The sequence below is a fragment of the Ammodytes marinus genome (assembly GCF_949987685.1).
Source record: "Ammodytes marinus genome assembly, chromosome: 23".
In the NCBI taxonomy this organism is placed as follows: Eukaryota; Metazoa; Chordata; class Actinopteri; order Uranoscopiformes; family Ammodytidae; genus Ammodytes; species Ammodytes marinus.
In genome coordinates, this window is record NC_137227.1 from 12,914,704 (window position 1) to 12,935,875 (window position 21,172).

The 21,172-nt window shown below is 41.6% G+C and overlaps 1 protein-coding gene across 1 annotated transcript; it reads left to right on the forward strand.

Moving 5' to 3' along the window:
* Nucleotides 1-570: 570 nt before the first annotated feature.
* spag17 (sperm associated antigen 17) lies at nt 571-20,963 on the forward strand (the record flags this gene model as incomplete). Its single annotated transcript, XM_080052475.1, has 45 exons — nt 571-675; nt 1,386-1,529; nt 1,890-1,949; nt 2,061-2,451; nt 2,665-2,898; nt 3,062-3,216; nt 3,481-3,627; nt 4,076-4,151; nt 4,269-4,387; nt 4,643-4,828; nt 5,865-5,969; nt 6,140-6,290; nt 8,379-8,591; nt 8,707-8,744; nt 8,864-8,980; nt 9,452-9,606; nt 9,749-10,010; nt 10,501-10,740; nt 11,003-11,117; nt 11,505-11,642; nt 11,803-11,913; nt 12,093-12,205; nt 12,439-12,535; nt 12,806-12,957; nt 13,097-13,187; nt 13,338-13,492; nt 13,706-13,844; nt 14,012-14,370; nt 14,499-14,684; nt 15,079-15,218; nt 15,385-15,515; nt 15,755-15,888; nt 15,986-16,174; nt 16,250-16,363; nt 16,542-16,593; nt 16,937-17,021; nt 17,496-17,589; nt 17,758-17,869; nt 18,089-18,128; nt 18,276-18,340; nt 18,659-18,795; nt 19,251-19,429; nt 19,653-19,713; nt 20,109-20,256; nt 20,815-20,963. The coding sequence occupies 45 exons, from the start codon at nt 571-573 to the stop codon at nt 20,961-20,963; spliced, it is 6,384 nt and encodes a 2,127-aa protein (XP_079908601.1).
* Between the last annotated feature and the right edge of the window lie 209 nt (nt 20,964-21,172).

Here is a 21,172-nt window from a genome sequence, read left to right on the forward strand (position 1 = left end):
ATATTTGGTTGATTTCTGAATGCCAGATTGTTACAATTTATGGATTAGCCTGCAATATAACCTTCTATAATAATGATGTTGAATGTTAATGGTGAAACGTACATTTTTGTGTAAACTTAGGCTACTATCATTTGGGAATGAATGCTTTGGTACAGCCCAGGTTTGGATTCTCACAGTCCAGGGATCTTACTTACTGCCATCTGGTGGAGAAAGATAGGCTATGACAACAACATTGGTCAGGCAACGGTTTACCACAAACTAAAATGTAGGCCTATTTAATGGTGTGATAATGAGGTAGACCCTATTCTGTAGGCCTACCAGAAATGTTAAACTGTAGTGGAAATGTGTGCTCCGTCATGCTTTTGTTTTGGAGGCTAACAGGAAGACTCATGTGTCCCCATGGTAACTTCTCACTGATGTCCTTGCGGTTGCTAGGGGCAACACAAGCACCAGGCGACGCTGACGGGCACATTCAGTTTTTAACAACTTAAATAGTTGCCTTGATCAAGTTTAAGAAGATTTTCAGTATTCAATGTTGTTTGTAACGTAGAAAGTCGTTCCTGAGTGGAAATGCCACCTAAGCCAGCTAAAAAGGGCTCAGCCAAAAATGCTCCTGGAGCTGCAGATGGTAACAATAACTGGGAGGCTGGTCTGACCAAAGCACAGTTTGAAGAGGTAAGTTATCTCACTGAACAACACTGTTATGTTTAACGTAACTCTTGTGTTTTAAAACATTACTATTTTGCCTTGCCGAGTTCTTATTACGTGTTAACACCATGGTTTGTTTACACATGGTTGTTTGATAACTTGCCAGTAAAGCTAGCTAGCTATATTCACAGAGAAATGTGCTAATGTATGTGCGCGCGCACTTTTTGTTTCAGGTAGAAAGGTAGGATTTAAAATTAATAAATTAGAATACTTGAGTTTTATCTTCCAAACTGTATTTGAGACAATTTCAGTATCGTTAAAAATACCACTGAATATATATTTTTTCCTGCGGCATTGTGTTATCTTGTTTGAATCAATTGTAAACATTGAAGGAGAGGCGTCCGAACCGGAACTGGGGACTGATATATCGTTGTATTTACTTTACTTTTAGGCATATTTATATTTAATAAAACTTGCTACATTGGACTGTGGCTGGCTTCTTACACAGTTTAAGTTAGTGACGCTTTATTAACTGAAACTGTCAGTATTATTCATATGATTTACGTTGTCCCAGAAGTATTTCCTTTCTTTCGCGTAAAAACACCTGTTAATTAACTGTAATGCAAAAAGGGAGACATGTCATGTGAATTCTGAAATCAATGTAGCCAGTGGTTGTTTTTTTTGCATGGTTTGTATGTGCTGCTTTATATTATACTGGTATTCTATGGCCTCTCCAGGAGTCATGGCAGGCCTGTGTGTCTTTGGTGGTTGGAAGAACCCCAGAGGACGAGAAACTGATCCAGGCTTTGGCTCTAGCTGTGCAGCAACCACCACTACGCAAACTCTTCAACTTGGTGACCTGGGACAGCACCCTTGCAAAGGTATCCCAAGTTCTTTCCATGAATAGTGTCTCCTGAGTTTTTTATAGAGCTCCCATCGTTGTTTGATATTTATTCAGGGTCATGGCATTACATAAGCTATTACTTAACAAACTGAAGATAAGTGTAGTTTCTTATTTAATATCCAAAAAGCAAAACTTGGCAAGGTCATTAGGTTGATATGACTGTATCCTTTTGTGTGTCTAGGTTTAAGGTCTTGAAAATCTTGTATAAAATAAAAATATATATATTTTCTTAAAAATTGAAAACATTTTCATCCAAATATCTACAGTACATGCTTTCAGCTGGGAATTGATTGTATTTGTGTGTATTGATGTATTTTGTCAAATTAATTTATTACAGATCCATGAACTGGGAAATACCAAAGCAAAGAAACCTGACAATGTCCCCATGTTTAATGAGGTAGGCTTGGGTTGTCTTTAATAAGTAAGTCAGTGTACCACCAATGCCCTCTGGTTATCTAAAAAAGAAACCCTGTGCGTTTATGTGCTTTATTCTCTGTGTCCCGTGCAGGTTACTGAGCCCGCTAAGATGCTGCTGGATGCAGGAGAGGAGATTCCCTGCGACCTGATGGCAAAAATACTGAAGTTCCAACTGCTACACATCAAAGCCAACGATCAGCAGAGGAGGGAAGCCGAGCAGGCGAGTGTTCCTATACACATGTGTCTGTGTGGTAATTATCATTGTGAATTAATTGTTGTGTTATTTTTTTGTCCACATGTGTTCAAGGCTGAGGAGTTGAAGGCAAAAGCCGTTCCTCCCCCTGCCAGCAAGGACAAAGAAGCAGCCAAGGCCCCTGACAAAGACAAGAAGGGAAAAGGTCCACCAACCCCTCCGGATCCTTCCAAGGACAAGAAGACCAAACTCCGACGCAGGGATGATGTTGATCCACCTTTGTTCATAGGTCAAAACTCTATCTAATCCTATTGTGTGTGTGTGTGGGTGTGTGTGGGTTATGGAGATTTAAGAAAAGAGAGAAAAAGCTAAAATAGCAAGAAGATACCCTACATTAAAAGACATATTTGGCTACCATCTTCTTTCACATATTGTGTCTAGAATAGTAGTGTGTATGTGCACATGGTAATGGATTAATTCACTCTGTCTTTCTGGGGCATAGATGATGAACCAGAGGATGGTCCTCAACACTACATCCTGGTGCTGGGCTTCCACCAGCCCCAGCTGATTGGGGCGCTCGATGCCATAGGTGTACATGTGGCAAATGTCATCAAATTGTGTTCGGAGCACAAACAGACCTCCGAGGAGAAGCAGGAACAGCTCACCTGTGAGGTCATTGAGCAGAGTCTGACAGCTTCTCCAGTTTTGGAAGCAGGTAAAAGGCCATCAGTATACAGTATGCATGCACAATTCCTCCATAGAATTAATAAGGTGTGTCAAAACCATAGCAAAGCTTTAATTTTTTCGTACTTTTGTATGTTACATATTATCCACATTACACACCATCATTCCTCTGTGTGTGCCAGAAGAAGCAGATGGTTGTAGTAATGAAGAGATAGCTGCGCAGGCCAGGAAGCTGGATCTGTTCTGGTCAGCGCTGAGAACAGTTTTGGACAGCGGGCCGCAGGAGTCCAAGCTCCATGATGTCGTTGAGCTCAGCTTCATTGTCCCAGATGTCCTGTTTTCCCTCAACACACAGGACACCAAGCCTGGGGTGAGTTGGGCCCAAAATATATTAGCACTATGAATGAGCTACCCGCATTGGTGATTACTTGGTTGTACATTTTGGCTCCCTCTTTGCTATTCCCTTTTTGATCATTCTGAAGCCCCTTGTCTTTCTTTCTTTCTTGTTTTCATTCTTTCTTTCTGTTTTTCTTTCTTTCTTCCTTTCTGTCTCTGCCTTGTTTCGTTTGCTACTCAATCAGTTTCACATTGCCTACGACTTGTTTTGATTTACAATCCTTATCTTTGTGTCCAGCTGGAGATAGGAGGCGACATGTTTGACGGAGTGGCCAGTCTCATCTATGACTGTCTGATCTGGCGCAGGCAGCATCATCACTACCTAGACAACATCAAACTCATCAGTGTGCCCACTATTGTTCGGTTTGATCCACAGCGTGCGGAGGTACATGTTGTCAGTTTAAATACATATAGGGCTTGTTATTTTCTTTTTCTATTAGTCTGTTAGTTATTTGTTTCACTACTGAATACATTTTGTTTTGTTCAGTAAATGGCGTGCAAAATTACCTCTATGTTGTAGTTCTACAGATTTGATCAAAACAACAATTCAGAACTCAGTTTCCTTATGAAAAGGCTAACCTAGCAGAGGATGGTTTGGATCCATCGGCTTCTGGGTTATGGGCCCAGCACGCTTCGCTGCACCACTCTGCTGCATGCTCAGACTGGGACTCAAATAAAAAAATAAATTCGCCTGAGGAGTGCCATCACTAGTTTTTACTCTAAGAATAAGCTCATTATCAAAATAGTCTATCTGTTTTCTGTTTATTAACCAATTGATTATGAAAAATGTAATCTATCAACACTAATTCCTTTGCGCGTGTTTCTCATGCCAGGTTGTGCCGACCCCTGTCCCAGCGACTCCACGCTCCAAAAAGAAAGTAGCGCGGGAGGAAAGCCTACCAGAACAAGGTAAAACCTCTCATTATTATGATTCCTCCCTCACATAGATCCCTATGTTTGTGTGTTATGTTTGTGGGATGACAAACTAACCTTGTTTCTTGTCTGTCCTGTTTTCCTGGTGGATAGTGATAGAGCCGCCTCCTCTCTCGACAGATGTGGACATGCGTTACTACAGCAACCTACTGGACCTGGTTCCCCCTGAAGCCTGCTCTGTGCCCCTTGTCCTGCACTGTATGCTGGAACAGGTCTGTGTGCGTCCTGTGAGTGTGGGTCTATTGTGTTTGGCTCAATCAAGATTTAGAAGGTTTGATATCCATGTCATTATTCTCATGTCAAAGACAAGGATTGAATATTGTTCAGTGTTGCAGTCCCTTTGTGAGTTAGGCTAAAAAGGTGGATGCATTTAAACTTAGAAAGCCTGTGTGGTATAGTGTTGCTTGCTTTGTTCAAACATTCTTGTTCATATCAGTGCATTTGTGTGTGTGTGTGTGTATTTATAGGTGGTGATTTCAACAGAGCAGTCCCTGTCCAGTGCGACTGAGAAGCCCAAACCAGGTCCCGGCTTTGACCATCAGCTAGTGGGCTTCATGCTCCAAAGCTTCCTTCCTCTGCTACACACAGAACAGGAGAGGAGCCACTTGTTAAGTGGCCTGATGACCACAGTACAGAATGAGGCAGACAAGAAGGTAGAGGGAACTTGATAAATGTATAGTCCAGCATTTTCTATGTGTATGATAGCAGACCAGGCTGAATGCATGATGTTCCTGCACAATATTCGCATAGATTTCAAAGATTGCATGGAATCTGTTTTAGTATATGCAGCATTGGTGGTTCAGTGGTAGAATTCTCGCCTGCCACGCGGGAGGCCCGGGTTCGATTCCCGGCCAATGCAGCAATACATTTTAGGTCTGCCGAGACGGGGCTGTGGGGCTTACAAGGCTCATATTTCCGTGGGGGCAGGACTAGCAGCAGGCGCTCAAGAGCACTAGAGCCAATCTCCACCAACTGCTGCGTCATGTTGGGAGTGCATTGGCTGCAGCACACACAGGGTAGCTCAGACGTGCTATGGCGGGGGAGGGAGGAATTCCCACAGAGAGAGAGCAGAGAACGCAGATTGAAAGCTTGTGTGAAGGAATGGTTTTCTTGGCACAAATACTTGTATCGAAATGATTATACAAGACCTTTGATGAATTAAAATAAATGTTTTAAATTGTAACCTATAACTTCTTAATCATAGGAATGTTTCCTACCATACAGAACATGATCTGTAAACGTGAGACACAATGTGTATTTTAGTGATTCCGTTACATAGCTGATCCACAGAGTCGAGTCATGCACACTACGTCCAGCAGATGGTGCTATAATCCCAGTAGAGAATAGCTCACATTCACATTATCAGCATGTTGTACAGTAAACTGCTACAAAATAATGTGAAAAAATTACTATAGATGTTGACACTGGTCCTGATGTATATCACTTAATGTGGTCTACCTTAATATTTTTTTTGGCATTCAATGATCAATGGGCTATGACAGAAACATTTGACATTTATCGTACTGAAACTCTCACACTCACCTGGGTTAACAAGGTACATTCTATATTTTCCTTTCTTCCACTATTTTTCCCTGGTCTCCAAGGGAAGGTGTGTAGGTATGTTGTATGTGAATTATGCAAATTTTCAGTTATTTGTCTGTTTTTTCCTCATCTGGTGTTGTGTGTTAGAAACTAGTGGAGACGTTTGGGGAAGAGGAGAGACGTAAGAAACTTGAGCACCCTCAGGTTATCAGACACCATGATGAGAGGGCACTGCGCTTGAGGGATATAAGGGCAAGTAGTTTTTTTTAATGCATGCATTTGTGTGTGAGTTTGTTGTGTGTGTTTGTTGTTTGTTGTGTGTGATCATGAATAAGGATATTGCATGGGAAGTTAATGTTTTATTGGGTCCATTCCGTTCTTCTGCGGAGCATAAATGTGTTTTTGTATGTCCCTGTTCATAGGCGGTTCAGGGTTTTGATCCAGCAGAGGTGGAGGTGTCCATGATGAGGATGTCTCCAGTGGGTCAGCTGATCCGCTCTGTAGCTCAGCGGAGAAACAGCGACTCCTGCTGGATGGCAGTCAAACAGCAACTCCAACACTACTGCACAGATGGTCAGACATCAGTGGCCTGTCACAGACACCTCCCTATATTAGCTCAGTATATCCATGGCCATTTAATTAAAGGTGGAGTCAGTGATTCTGGAGAATGCTTGTTGTCAAAATGACTTTAATACACATCCTAGGCTCTATATGTAAACAAATAGTGTGTAAACAAAGGGGCAAACCATAGCTAACAACATGAAGAAGAAGAAGAAGAAGACATACTTTATTAATCCCTGGGGGGAAATTTAGTTTTACACTCTGTTTTGTTTTTACACATATTACACACACACACACAGAGGCCCGAAATACGAACATGCAATGAGGACCTTTTTACACATGACCAGGCATTGATGGAGAGATGTCAGAGTGGGCAGCCAATCTCACAGAGATGGCGCTCTGAGCAGGTTAGGGGTTTGGTGCCTTGCTCCACGGCACCTCAGCAGTGCCCAGGAGGTGAACTGGCATCTCTCCAGCTATCATTCCACACTTCGATATTGGTCCGTGCTGGATTCGAACCAGCAACAATCCGGTCTCTAGCCCAAGTCCCTAGAGACCGGAGGGGCGCTGGTTCAAGTCCAGCATGGATCAATATTTGAGTGTAAAAAAAGGGGCCATCCATACCTACCGAGCGAGAGAGAGAGCGACAGCGAGAGAGAGAGAAACTGTAGTAGGTTATACAGCTGTTTATAAACAGGCATAAAAGTGTCATAAAAGTATGCGATTAATTTAGATTAATTAATCACAGAGCCTGTAATTAATTAGATACATTTTTTTAATCGCTTGACAGCCCTAGTATTAACACTTGATTTCTTTTTCAGCGCACACACAGTATGGACCGATAGCGGATTGTGAAGAGTTATTCACTGATTTTGACAACAAGCATTCTCCAGAACCGCTGACCCCACCTTTGATTAATAGCTCTATACTAGAATTTTTGGCAATATGTTGTCACAGTTTTTTACTGTATTAATCCAAATGGGGACTTAGGGTGTATTCACACTGGGAAAGTCCGCCACTTGCTTTGGTCCAGACCAAATAGAGTTTTGATTTGTTTTGTTTGGGGTGGTCCACTTTCATATTGCCCCTTTTGCAAGTGAACCAGCATTACAAAGCAAAACCACACGTGATCTGAGGTCATTCATTCATTGGACAGACATTCTGGGGTGGAGAGAAACAGGAAGCACAAAGTTAAAACTGTGAAATATATATAATTGATATAATATGGGGCTAAAAATAATAAAAGGGCCTACATCTAACCTATAAATAAAGAGGAAAAACATCAAATTATTGTTGTTTCATATGGTTATAATGTGTAGCCCTATGTCAATGCCACGTTATGTGGCTTGTAGCCTACGATGTGAAATATAATTTTTACTGTATTTTTGGTGCTGGACGCGCGTCACACGAGAAGAATAGGCTCAAGCTGACACTCAGCTGATTAAACTGTGTATCAGCTGGGTCGGCGCAGTTCAGCTCCAAACTGACACGTGGATAGTATTGACGGTCCCGTACATGGGAAGCAAAATAAAAACACACACTTCTTGCGCAGCGTGAACCTGTTGGCACTGTGCGAGAGACGCTCCCTTCTCCTTCATCTGATCGCTGAACACATTCAGCATTTTTACGCGTCCTCTCGATCAAATGTAATATATTGTTCTGGGCTCCCGGTCAAACCACAACTTATCGTCCTAACAATGGCGACAACAACACTTTCCCATAATGTGAAGCTGACGGCTATTTATTAAAGAAGAAAAGAAAGAAAAGGCACAGTGCCTCCTGCATTTGGGTCGGATCGAGTCCGAACAAATTCACACTACAAACGAACTGCAGCAGAGTGCATTTGGAAACGCACCGAGACTACCTCTTCAACTGGGTCTCGGAGCGTGTGTTTGGTCCGCACCCGAGTGCGATTGCTGTATTCACACCTGCCTGAAAGATGCGCACCGAAGGCAGAAGTGCATCTGAGTTCGTTTCAACCGAACTAAACACGGCATGTGTGAATACACCCTTACTCTCAGTGAAAGGTTCACCACTCTATGTTTATTGGTGGAAAAAGCTCATAATAATAATGTTTTACAATGTTATAACGGCCCATAGATGTTGTACCGTGGCTGGAGGTGGAGCATTTCTTTCATCAGAGTGTGTTTGAGAGTATGCCATTGACCAAGCTGGACCAAACGGGTGTAATACTGAAGGCTCCTGAACCACTGGGAACACTGGAACCATCTCGACAACAGACGCCCACAATAATCCCCTGGGACAACCCGCTATCCTACGCTAAACAGCAGCTACACAACCTACGCACAAAAGGTCTTTTCACATTTTGCTAATTCATTTGCACCAACTGTTACTTTGCCTTACAAACTATATATTACCAGATACTCAACTTCAGTTCTACACTCATGATGATTTATTTCAACTACAGGTCCGACATTTCTCACTGAAGATCCTGGTAACACAGAGGTATTGTCTCTATGTTCTTAATACCATAGCTACTCATTTGTTTTTAAATGCTATAATAAAATAGTAATGCTAATGTATTCAGATTTTCACAATAATGTTGTGTGTCATTTGTTCAACAGCGGATCAGTGTGAGAGTGTGTAGCCAGCTGGACGTATCTGAAATTCAGAGCTGTAGGCTTAGATCTCTGTTTGACTGGCACTATGCCGAACACCATGAGGCCTCCATCTTCCCACAGGTGACCGCTCTTATCTTGTCTGTCAAGGGGGTTTCCTTCTGTGCCAGCATGAGGTAACCCCTGCTGTGTGTGTGTGTTGCCTACCTTGATTCTATAAATATTTAAATAGTTTTGAAAGCCTAATCTAATGTATGCTAAATCACCACCACAGCTATCAGATTACTGTGGTTTCTTCACATTAACAGCCTAGATCTCTTTGCATGGAGGCTTTTAATATGAAACGCAGCAGTTAAGTGCAGGATTTAAGTATGCAACAGACAACACACCTAGGTTATAAACTGCACCAGCATTATGTTAATCTCAAGAATTAAGAAAAAATACATAACCATTGAAACTTTGAATGTGTGATACTGATAAAATACTACGAAAATCTTATTATAGCAACAAACCCAAAATGTTTTTATTTATTTAAAATGTTTTACAATTTCACTTGTATTAATTATATATTATTTGGATTTACCTTATCCCTAGGTGCTCCAGTTAGCCTCTGAAGAATACTGCTGCTTGGACACTTTCAGAGGAAGTCATGACAACATCCTGTACATTTTCTGTCACAATCCAATGAGCCCTTATCGCCAGTGTAAGGAGTTTTGGAATGTTGAACTTCACACTGATGTCAAGTTCAGGTCAGAGTGCCATTTCACACAATTCTGTGTTTTAATCTCACACGACATGAATAGAGGAGTTCCTGACTTCCCCTGAGCTTTCAGTCTAGATTGTATTTTTTGTTCCATTGACATAAAAACACATAGTTATCTTTTTTGATAGGAAGTACCTGGAGCATGTGGCAGATACCATTACCGATTGGACGAAAGAGGAGGAATTAAAGAGAGAGGCAATGCTAAATCCTATCTCTGATGAGCCTCTGAAAGGTACTGTAGCTTGTCAACATAAGACTATGGCAATGACTTTATACTTATCGTTATGCAAACATAATATTTGCTTTGTTCCTGAAATAGATGAAAAGGCTACAGATTGTGCAGAGGAGAAGAAAACTCTGGAGCCAGTCATCAGAAAAGACTCCCTTAAAGTGAGTATCAACTGACAAATGAGCAGTCACCTTCACACCCAGCTCTGCTCTGGCTTTTTGACTGCAGTGCAGTAACTCTTTGGTCCCTTTGCAGAAACCTGCTGGAAGGGCTTGAATAAAACTGATCCTGTCATACCTGCCAATTTGTCTACTAACACAACTGTGAAGTTTGACCCTCATATTGTTTGTACTTTCATAATCTCACACCTAAGCAAAACATACAGTAAAAACAAACAAGTCATTAACATCTATGGCTGTTATGTTTGCGATCATTGTCTTCAACCTCAAAATATTAGTAAAACAATTATGTATATTCCTTTCAAGCAATACTGGAATCCATAGAAGAATACGTACACCCTTTAGGACCAATTCAAAATTTGATCTTTATAGTTTCTTAAACCTACTCACTGCAGTCCCTTGAACTTTTTTATTATAAATCTAAAGCAATGGCTGCAGTTTATATTGTGTGTGTGTGTGCTTTACGTTACAGGCTTGGAAGTTGGTGCAGGAGCTGCTAAAGGAGGAAGAGTTGTCCAAATCCAAATCCAAGAAGGACAGCCCACCCAAAGGCAAACCGCAGAAGCAGGATACATCCACGGACAAGAAAAGTAAAGACAAGAAGAGCAGAGCAGAGACAGCAGGCGGCAAAGCCAAGACATCCAAGGAGTCTACCATAGCGCCCCATGGGGAGGGAAACCAAGGACAGCATCAAACAGAGGAAGCCTTCAATGTGAGGGCACACACACACAAAACCATTAGTTTGTGTTTGCTTTAGTAGTACACAAACAGCACAACAACATACATATTAGATGACCAGTTCTGTCTAACAGTTTGTATTTTGTCCAGTTTCCAATAACACCAATCAGCCAGTGTAGAGGACAGAGGTAGAAGGTGTAACATAGCTGGGTACAGTAATCCCTCTACATCAAATTAAAGTGGGATGCTCGAACACAATGATAGGAAGGATTTGTGTGTGTGTGTGTGATGTGTAGGGTTTCATCGGCTACAGCGCGGATGGAAAGTTGATCCATCTATCAGGTCGTCTCCAGCATCTTTTCCCTTCAGACGGAGGACACATCACTGTGGAAGATGTTCGCTATGTTGAAGGTATTGAGACAAAGTGTAGCTTGTAGAACTCCTTGAAGTACAGTAGCTCATAATCTGCATGCAACAAACAATCTTACAACCAAACAATATCAAGCCCACTCTTATTCCTGGAAACTGCATCACAAGATCCTTTTTTGTAAAATACAAAAAAAAAAAAAAAGTAATCTTTTCCTTCAGCTGCCATTTCTCCGTAAAGAAGCCTGCTCTGCTGTAAAGAATATAATGTGCTGTGCCGTGTAATTAGGAAAGTCAGTCAATGTAAAGGAGGTTGTTCGGGTAAAGCAAAGTGCAACTCTGCAATTCCTCACTGTTACCCAGTGGTGGTTAGAGGTGCTGTTTGTCCACGTGCACCCCATGCATTTACTGTATGTACCTTTCTTCCTCCAGGTTCAAGCATGATGAAACTTGCTGTGAAGAAGGACGGGCATCGTTTCTGCACACACGTCAACCAAGTTGTTGTTGATCCAGCAAGACCTCCTCAGCCTCAAGACAAGGACACCAATGGCAAAAATGGAGATTTGAAAGGTAAAGAACCATTCAGCAATACCTTGACTGTCTCTTTTGTAGTTTTAGAATTCATTTGAACAAACCTTGCGAAAAATTTATTCAATTTAGTGGATAATTCTAATGAGCAACCATGACGACCTGTGAGTGTTTCCATGTGTTTGTGTGTGTCCTTTTTCAGCGTCGAAGCCTGTGGAGGTGAAAAGAGTGAAGCAGGGCTCCCTCTCAGCAGTGTTGGACAATGGAATCCACATCTCATACAGTTTCTATGGTCCCACTGGAGAATACATAGGTGTGACGCATAACAAATTCTGCCTTTGTGAAGTTTTAATTAGTATTTTTAATATTTACCCAAAGTTGTAAACAGGTTGAATAGGCTAAGGCTATGCATATTATTTTTAAACTGTATGTGTCATAATTTCCTCACATTGCGGGCAGTATTAACTGTGTTTTTGTTTGCTGATATTCTAGTGAGTCCCCAGGACACCTCGGTCCCCGTTCCCGTCTCCTCCAGGACAGACCTGGATTCAGATCCCTTAAAGACACACAGCCCATTCATCCACACCACACCTCCACAGTCTCAGGTTCTACAAAACCACACGGACACACAAAAGATTACATTTGCACATACACAAAAACACAATTTTAATCATAACATGAACCATGAAAGCTCAACATGAAACAATATATTCCGTCTTGGACCAAATCTTTCTGAAAGTCTGAGCTTATTACACCTTTTGTGATGTGAGAGTTACTGGTATTTGTGTGTTGCTCATTCCATTTGTATGTCTTGGGTTTTGTGAAAAAAAAATTGTAGTCTACGGTGTGTAAAGGCCAGCCAACTCCATTCAACAGTCTGAACCTGTCTGTTCCTAATGGCCTACTGCTGCAATTTCTGCGAGAAGATACACAAGGTCAGTGATGTGCTTTCTCTGGAACGTATATACACACTCATACAGACAGGTAATTGTGTGTATCCTGACACCTATCTTGCCACTTTGTTTGATGTCTACAAAAAAATAGCTGCAGACAGCACTGTTTTTTTTTTTTATGATTGTGCCATCTTTGAAATTTGAGCGTAGTATTCCATAGGGACTATATTCCAAGTATTGAGTCTACACATACAGTATATTTGTTCTCAAATATTCATGTCATAATTGATGTATGTCTGTGTGTTTCCTCAGAAGAGCAGGGTATGTTGGTGAAACAGGCCTTTCCTCTTCATGGTGGGGGAGCTGTAGGGCAGCTTCAGGACCCTTCCCTCTCCAAAGAACTGTCCCGCATGGTCACCAGCCAGGGAGCTGTGATCCGACACATGAGAGACGGCTCCACAGAGGTAAACAAACTCTACACACAGAAAATGTACCACAGGTTTGTTGTAGATGTCGTACAACTTGAAGACTTCTTACTCATGAATGTGGATTAATCTACGTATATTACGTAAAACAAGCAGTAAAATCTCATGTTCACTGCAGATTCTGTTTGCGGACGGCTCAGTCAGTTTCAGCCAGGATTCTGGTCCAGTGTGGGTTTCTGACTCTGAGGTTGAGAAGGAAAACAAGAAAGGTTAGAATACAGCACCGCTAAAACACAAAACAGTGTTTTCTCCACCTTCTAATAAACCTACTGGACCCTGGGAGGGCAACTGAGTATCCATGTCAAAGACATACATACAGTGCCATACTGCCTTTTTATGATTTATGTGTGTCTATACAGAACAGGGTTCAGAGGAGGAGGCTGATGCTCAGAGAGGGTGTTGGTTGACTACAACTCCATCTGGAGCTCGCATCCACACTGTTGGGACCACACACAGAACAATACCTATCATGCCTCTTCTCGCTTTTAAGGCTACAGACCCCATCACCCATGAGGTAAGACTGCGTTTTATTCTGGACAAGCACACAGGTTACAAGTTGCCTTTACTTTGGTTGAAAGTTTCACAATTTATTTGATATATCAAATTAGAATATCAACATTTTGTCATTTTGTCAAGGTTTGCGATAAAATCTCCAAAATAAGAGTCACTCCCATTTCTGTAAAATGCGTGCTATTTCTGGGTGTAACTCCTGTGTTGTTGTGTCAAGGTCATGCTGAGCCGGGAGGATCTGGTGGTGTCTGTCCAGAACCCAAACGGATCTCTTAGTGTTGATCATGCAGACGGAACAAGGATCACCAGTCTCCACCAAGACAGGCCACCAAACACACCGCAAAGCCTGCACACAGGTGCATACACAATGTAGTAAATACTTGGTTATCCATAGTTATGTGTAACCATAGACAATATATTTAACACTCAAGCAAAAGCACACTGAAAAAACCCATACTTCATCTTTAAATTAATTCGATTTATTTTATCATGACATTAGGGCCTATGTTCTGTAACTTTCCAGAGGAGTGTCCTGAGAGTGTGACCCTTAAATCAATGTCTGAATGTGAATGTTGCCTCACTGAATGCCTGTGTGTCTCGCACGGTGCAGACAGCATTGATGATAACCTGCACATCCAGGATACCTGTGACAACGGAGAGGAGAAAGCCGTTGAGAAGGAGTGTGAAAATGTGTCAGCAGATGTGAATGGTAAGAGGAGTGCATCCGACAGCGATAAGGGAAGTGTGTCTACCAAGGAGCGGGTGGTGTTGGTGGAGAAGGAGGGCTGTGCCACAGTGGTGATGTACCCAGACAGACACATGGCTCACGTCTTCTTAGCTGATGGAACTGTCATCACTGGGAACAACCAAGGAGCCTATCAGGTGAGTCTCATAAACCAAATCTCTGATCTATGTTAGGATGTGTTGTGTAGAGTGTGTTTATGGCATCTTTTCTTTTCACATTTTTACAATCACCTACTAGTTTGTTTGTGTGTGCTTGTGCATCTTAGGTGTTCCCATCAAGTATGGGACTGTTGCAGATCCAAAGCGATGGGAAGTGTGTGTACTCTTCGGACCCACTTTTAACCCCGAGTCCAAAAGGTGGCACTCCCACAGAGCAACAGGGAAGCTACACCATGAGTCACACGGACCATGTGGCCTGTGATGTCACAGACCCCGATGGGAACCACTTCCAGGTTAGTAACAAGATTATAAATAGGATGGATTAGTGTCATCATGCAAGTGTTTACTGGGAGAAAGCAGTAACAAATAGTTCAAGATCACAGAGATATGTTGAGAAAGCCAGTTATGTCAATTAGAAGGAAGTCATGATAAAACAACATAAAAAAAAGCATAAACACTAGTTTCAAATTCTCTATAAAACGTAGATCAAACGATATATAAACACAAATTCTATCTCACACAAGTTAAGCTGCCTCTCTGTTTTATCATTGAATATCTCCTTACGATCTGCAACCTTTCCGTACTGTGTGTGCACTGTATACAAATCTGATGTTGACTTCAAGTGATTTTGACAACAAGCTTTCTCCAGAATCGCTGCCTCCACCTTTAATTGTGTGTGTGCTGCAGGTGATGGAAGATGGGCAGTTGTCAGTGTTGAACTTCAGTCCTGCTCCAAGCGCCCTTAAACATGACGAGCAGGAGCCAGAGGATGAGGAAGACAGAGAAATGGCCAGGGTTAATGGAAGGCACAGAGAAAATTGTCCCAGGTGAGCGTATACCCATATGAACTGCTCGTTAGTGTCCTTTAGCACTTCACTTAAGCCCTTTATTTTTTTAAAGTAGGTCAGTAGTAATGAGAAGGTCTTGACATGTTAACATGGTGTTGTCGATGGCAACGTAACAGAAACTCAAATATCACATCACGTGTTGCAGGCTGTTTCTGGTGCATGAGGATGGCTCAGGCACTGAACTACTGAGCTCTCAAACTGTAGAGGAAGTGCTCTACCAGGCATACTCTGACCATACCATCGCACTGCTGAAGGAACCACTACCAGACACACAAGGTGCCCCGTTGAATATCTTAAAAAAACAGAAATGTTATACTCATACAATAGAATATTATAGTTGCCGATTAAATGACCATTTCATTATTCGATCTAGCCAAGCTTTTGTTAAAAGCAAAATTCCTTCCATTATGTATTGTTAATTAACTGACTCTTTGAATTAAGTGCATCGAAAGAGAAACAAAGGAACGGAAATCTCCAGAAAAAATAATACTGTATGTCATTTGTGTTTGGGTCAGATGAGTTTGGCATAACCATCCTAAAGCCCAGCCACCAGAGTGTGTGGTCCCAGTGGCTGCTGGGGAAACAGAGCCCCGACATCACCCCTCCCAACCTCAAAAACCGAACCTGGCATGACTTCCCTAGAACAGAGGTACAGCTACACACACACACACACACACACACACACACACACACACACACACACGGTACATTAACATTTTCTATGCTTGTCTTTCTCTCTATTGCAGCGGAAATGCCCAGGCCCTCCATTTGGAACTAACATGGGACTAGGTTTGACTCTGAGAGGTAGTTCTGGTGGTTGTGCAGCACAGCGTCAACATGTGAGAAGCTGCCCTAAAGCCCTGGAGATGAGGGAACTGTACAAGCACCGACCATTCACCACACCACTGAAAGACACTGTGGACACACGACTAAAGGTACGTCAAAGCCATGTATTTGCTCATATATCTTCACAGTCAACGGCTTGCTCAAATAAGTGGCTTTGACTGCAGGGATACATTGAGAGTTTAATGGAGAGGGAGCAGCGATCCGAGGAGATGAGAGTCAAAGACCCTCGCACTGAGGAGGAGAGCGTCCGTGCAAGTGATCTGCTCAACCTGGTCCTGGTCAGTGCACACACACAACACACACACACACACACACACACACACACACACACACACAGTACATAATAGGTATATTCCTACTTGACAGATTGAAAGGTTTCAAGGTTAAAAAAGATTCTACGAATGTTATGAGTAAAATTAACAATAATAATGTAAAGTATAAATTATGTATTTATAGTCTTTTGGTGAAGAAGAAGTTACAGGTCACACCTTTGACAACAGGACTTCAGGTGGGTGACTTGCTTTTTACATTTGCGTTGACTGTTTGATTAATGTAATATGTGTCTGCTGAAATATAGGTTACATTTGCAAAGTTATGATTTCCTTCATTCACATAATATTTTTAATTGTTATTATTAAGGTCAAATTAATTTCAATCCGGGGGTAGCAATGTTTCCAGTCCCAATTTCTTAATTGTGCATAAAATATGCTCTAATAAAAAGTAAAAGCATATCAGCGAAAACCAAGAAAGAATGGCTCATTAGCTATTGAACATTATGTATGGGACACTCAATTAACATACAACAGAGTATTTCATTCAGGTCTTGTAATTCCCTCTGTGTGCTTCCACAGTGGACATAGCCAATCTGTACAGCCAAGGAGTCGGAGCCCCGACTGAGCAACTGGATGTTTCAACAGACACTGCAGCTACTGAGAGGTTGGAAAGATTACAATTGCATGCATGAGCAGTTATTAATGTTACGCTTTTCTAAATTGTCTTCAAAACTGTGTTATTATCCTCCCCAACCCCCTCCCCTACCCAGTTTCACTAATAGAAAGGAGTCAAAATGGACTGAACGACTTGCACAGTACAGGTAAATAATAGGTTTCTTCATCATGCTATTGATGAACCACCTTAGCCATTAGTCACACCTCACATTTGGCAGTCACATTGGCGCCTCTTAACTGTGGACATGACTTTATGCCTCTCATTTCTTGATGACTGCTGCAATTCTCCTTTGAAGTGAGTTATTTGTAACAAAACTAAATAGCATCTAACACAGCTACTGCAGTACGACTAAAAGAACGGAGCAGGATAGATAATGGACCAAAGTGGAAAATTGTGGTGCTACCATTGCTAAAAAAAAAGCATTAAACTTGTGGTCATTTTCTGTGTGTATGTGTACGTCAGACAGGAGATGGGTGACGAGCAGGCTTTTAGAAATGCTCTGAGGAAGAAAGATGTTGTTCCTTTTTTCCACCCAGAAAATGTTCCTTTATACCAGGTACTGTATGTTTTCACTTCAATAATCATATTTAAATATGCCATTGAGTCAGCATTACTATGATAATATCCTTAATGTTAGCATATGTTGGTTAACCATTTCTGACTTTAAATAGAAAAATACGCAAAGTGCAGCAAGAGACACGGCACTGTTGCTTTTTTTTTTCAGAATCTCCTAAATCACCAAGCACCAGACATGGAGCGTCTATACATGAATCTCCCTCCAATTCCCAAGTCAGACAGTGCTGAAGCCATTATGGCAGGCGCCCCACAAGAGGACAGTAAGTTATTATACCGTCAGTATTTACCAGGAGCTTCTCTAAGATGAGATCCATTTTAATGGTTGTCCTGCTGAGAATCCATACAGTGAAACTGAGAATTCATTGAACCGAAACAAAATTCCATTTTCAAGCAACTGTAGAAGTACATAAAACCCACTTACTGTAGATTCAATTACATGCGAACTGTCACATTTACTGTTTTTGTGCTTGTAACTGCAGCTCCTCGACCCTTACACCCCACACCCTCAAAATCTGCAAGGTAATGAATTGGACGTTTTGAATAGTTGTTCCTGTATTTGATTTCTAACTGACTTAGTCACTTAACATTCATACAAGTATTTGTTTAAATTATGTTGACATTTTCCTTTGCTTCATGGCTTGACCTCTGCTGGTGTTTTGCTCTCAGTCATGAAGCTAGAAGGGACAGGATTCTTGGAAAAAGACCCACCAACCCCACGCTTCAGACTGCTGGTTTGTTATTTCTCTCAAACAACTCTTTTAAATTTAGCAAGCTGCACAGGGTCGCAGAACAGCACAATACATCAGGAACTCCACTGAAAATTGAAGGGACATGTTGAGGGCATAGTCTGAATGTTGTGCTAAACTTCATCAGCCAAATACAATAGCAAAACTTTTCTGTTACAGTTGAATGTGAAATAATCCGAAAAATCAGTGGCTATAAACAATGTATACTTGTGTTAATAGCCACTGATGCTATCCAGGGTCAGTGGATTGAGAAATGTAAAGTGCTTGAATGGATAAATGACCATGCCTTTGTTTTCACTCCAGCCAAAAGCAGTGTGAGGGGTTCATCTGGGCAATGTAAGTCACTCCATGTTGGTGTGACTGGAAAGCCCAGGAGGACTAAAGTCAGACTACCAGCCTCTATCCTCAGCTCCAAGCCGTGCAGCGTACCAAATCAACAGGTATCCAAGCATTACCAATAACAACAATTATTCTATAGCACACAGTATCATAGCTTGTGATGGTATTCATGTCAACAAATCACCTGGAATTTTGAATTCAAATGTTGTTAAATCAAATTAGCATATCAATAGACAGTACCTTACTATAAATGAATAAAAAGACTGTACCTTACAATACATGACTGTCTAGACAACCTATGAACTTTAGGACAGGAAAAATCAATTAAAAAAATTCCACCTGGCTGAGAGGAGATTGCAAAGGCCCTCTGATAGGATAAGAGAGTATTACACATGCCCTATTATAGAATAAATCAGACTAAATATTATATTCCCTGTATTTATGCAACAAAAACAAAAGCATTCCTGTTCCATATTTTGTACAAATGTGTGTCTCTCTCAAATGTACTGTTCACATATGTATTCACACACCACTCTGACTGTGACCCCTGTTCCAGTTCCTGTCAGTGGAAGAGCCAGTTAGGAGGAAGTGTCGCACTATATCTCTGACCAATCCAAATGTCATAATGAGGGGGTTCCAGCTCCTCCCATCCAGCGTTGCCTTTGGCACACTGCAGGAGGGCACCTCCTCAACTATTACCGTGGTGATGAAGAACGTGGGTGTTGACACCTGCAGGTAAGACAGCAGACTGGGGACAGAAAGGAAGGCAAATGGCTTTACAAATCATGGGACTAATGAAAAGAATGATTGGTTCTGGTGCAGCCCTTGCGCTGGTTTCATCCACCCTTTACTATGTCTGAAAGATATTAGGGTTGTGGATAGGTGCAGGTAATTTGTGGGTTACCTTCAAGTCCAATGGGAAAAGTAACTATAAGTGGTTTGTTTCAATCTCTGCAAGGTTCCATGTGAAACAGCCGGCTCCCTCTGCAGGCCTCCGGGTCATCTACAATCCAGGGCCTGTAAGTTTCCAGCTGGATGCTCTTATCAAAGGTAGATTCAGTGATTCTAGAGAATGCTTGTTGTCAAAATTGCTTTTTGTCACAATCACTACTGTGTGCGTGCTGAACAAGTATCCAGTGTTAATAACTTAATACCCAGCCTAAAGGCAAACATACCAGTTTGCAGATCGACACTGTGTCTTAACACTGGAATTTTTTTCAGCGCACACACAGTACGGACAGGTTCGAAATCGTTAGGAGATTTTGAAATTTCGACAGCAAGCGTTCTCCAGAATCGCTGACTCCACCTTTACATTTTTCTTTTATGTATTTATATTTCTAAAGGCACAAATTTAAACATGAGTAAGAACTTGTATACAAATATAAACTTCTTAAGCAGTGTTCTGTCTGTTCAGGTGGCTGCAGGTTTGCATGTTGAACTGCAGGTCCAGCTGTTTGCCATGTGTGCGGCCCAAGCGGGAGAGGTCAAGCCAAAGAGGTACATCTCGCAGGACATTATCATTCAAACTGAGAAGGACATCCTCTACCTGCCTGTCACTGCTAATATCCTTCCAACACCTCCAGAAATGTTTGATTCATGAAGAAATATTTGGCTTTAAAGCTTTAGTGCGTAACTTCTGTCTCCCCCATTAGGAATTTTGAGTTATCACAACAACACTGTGGGCGCATCTAATTGAGGTAAGCCTTCATTGGTCGCCCAAGAATTTTATACCTTCTGCTGTACGTAACAACTCAAGCACTTCTTGGGATTTTTCTGAGCTCCTGAGCCAGTGTCGGGGGGCTATCCAGTTTATAAACGCTTCCATACTGAGTAATACGGAGATATGTTTGTGGAGCTGATAGGCTTAATAAACTTTGTGTCACCTTATTTGGCAATGGCTTGAATGTAACCAACTTAATTTATATGAAAAAGTTATGCACTATATCTTTAAAGCCTATAAGGTCTTAGAAGCACACATTTTTATATGTATGTGCAAATACTTTTATGAAATCAAATATATGCATACTTTCATGTAGTCTGACTGATTTTCCGGCCCAGTCAAAGCAGCCTTGTCGGTATAGAGGAAACATACACTGGTGTTGCTCCTTAACTAATGTCACCCATCCTTCCTGAGAAGTTATATGACATTTGGCTCAAAGACCACACCAGTACACACAATAAGAAAAGCTCCAAGGTCCTTCAACTGTCCTCCGGCATATCTTTCAGAGGGGGGGTGAATGGCCCCACAGAAGACCAAGTACCCTACTGAGCATACCCTCCGCAACATGGGTCAGTATCTTCCTGATAAAATAAACAGAACATTCACATGTGGATAGAAAGCAGTGAACTATGTTTTGTTTGTGAATTGCAGGGTGCCACTAATCTATGTGGTACACACATCACTGATCACCAATCCGATTTCACATCATTCAAGTCAACATCCCCTGATCATCCTACCCTACCACATTCCTCTATTCT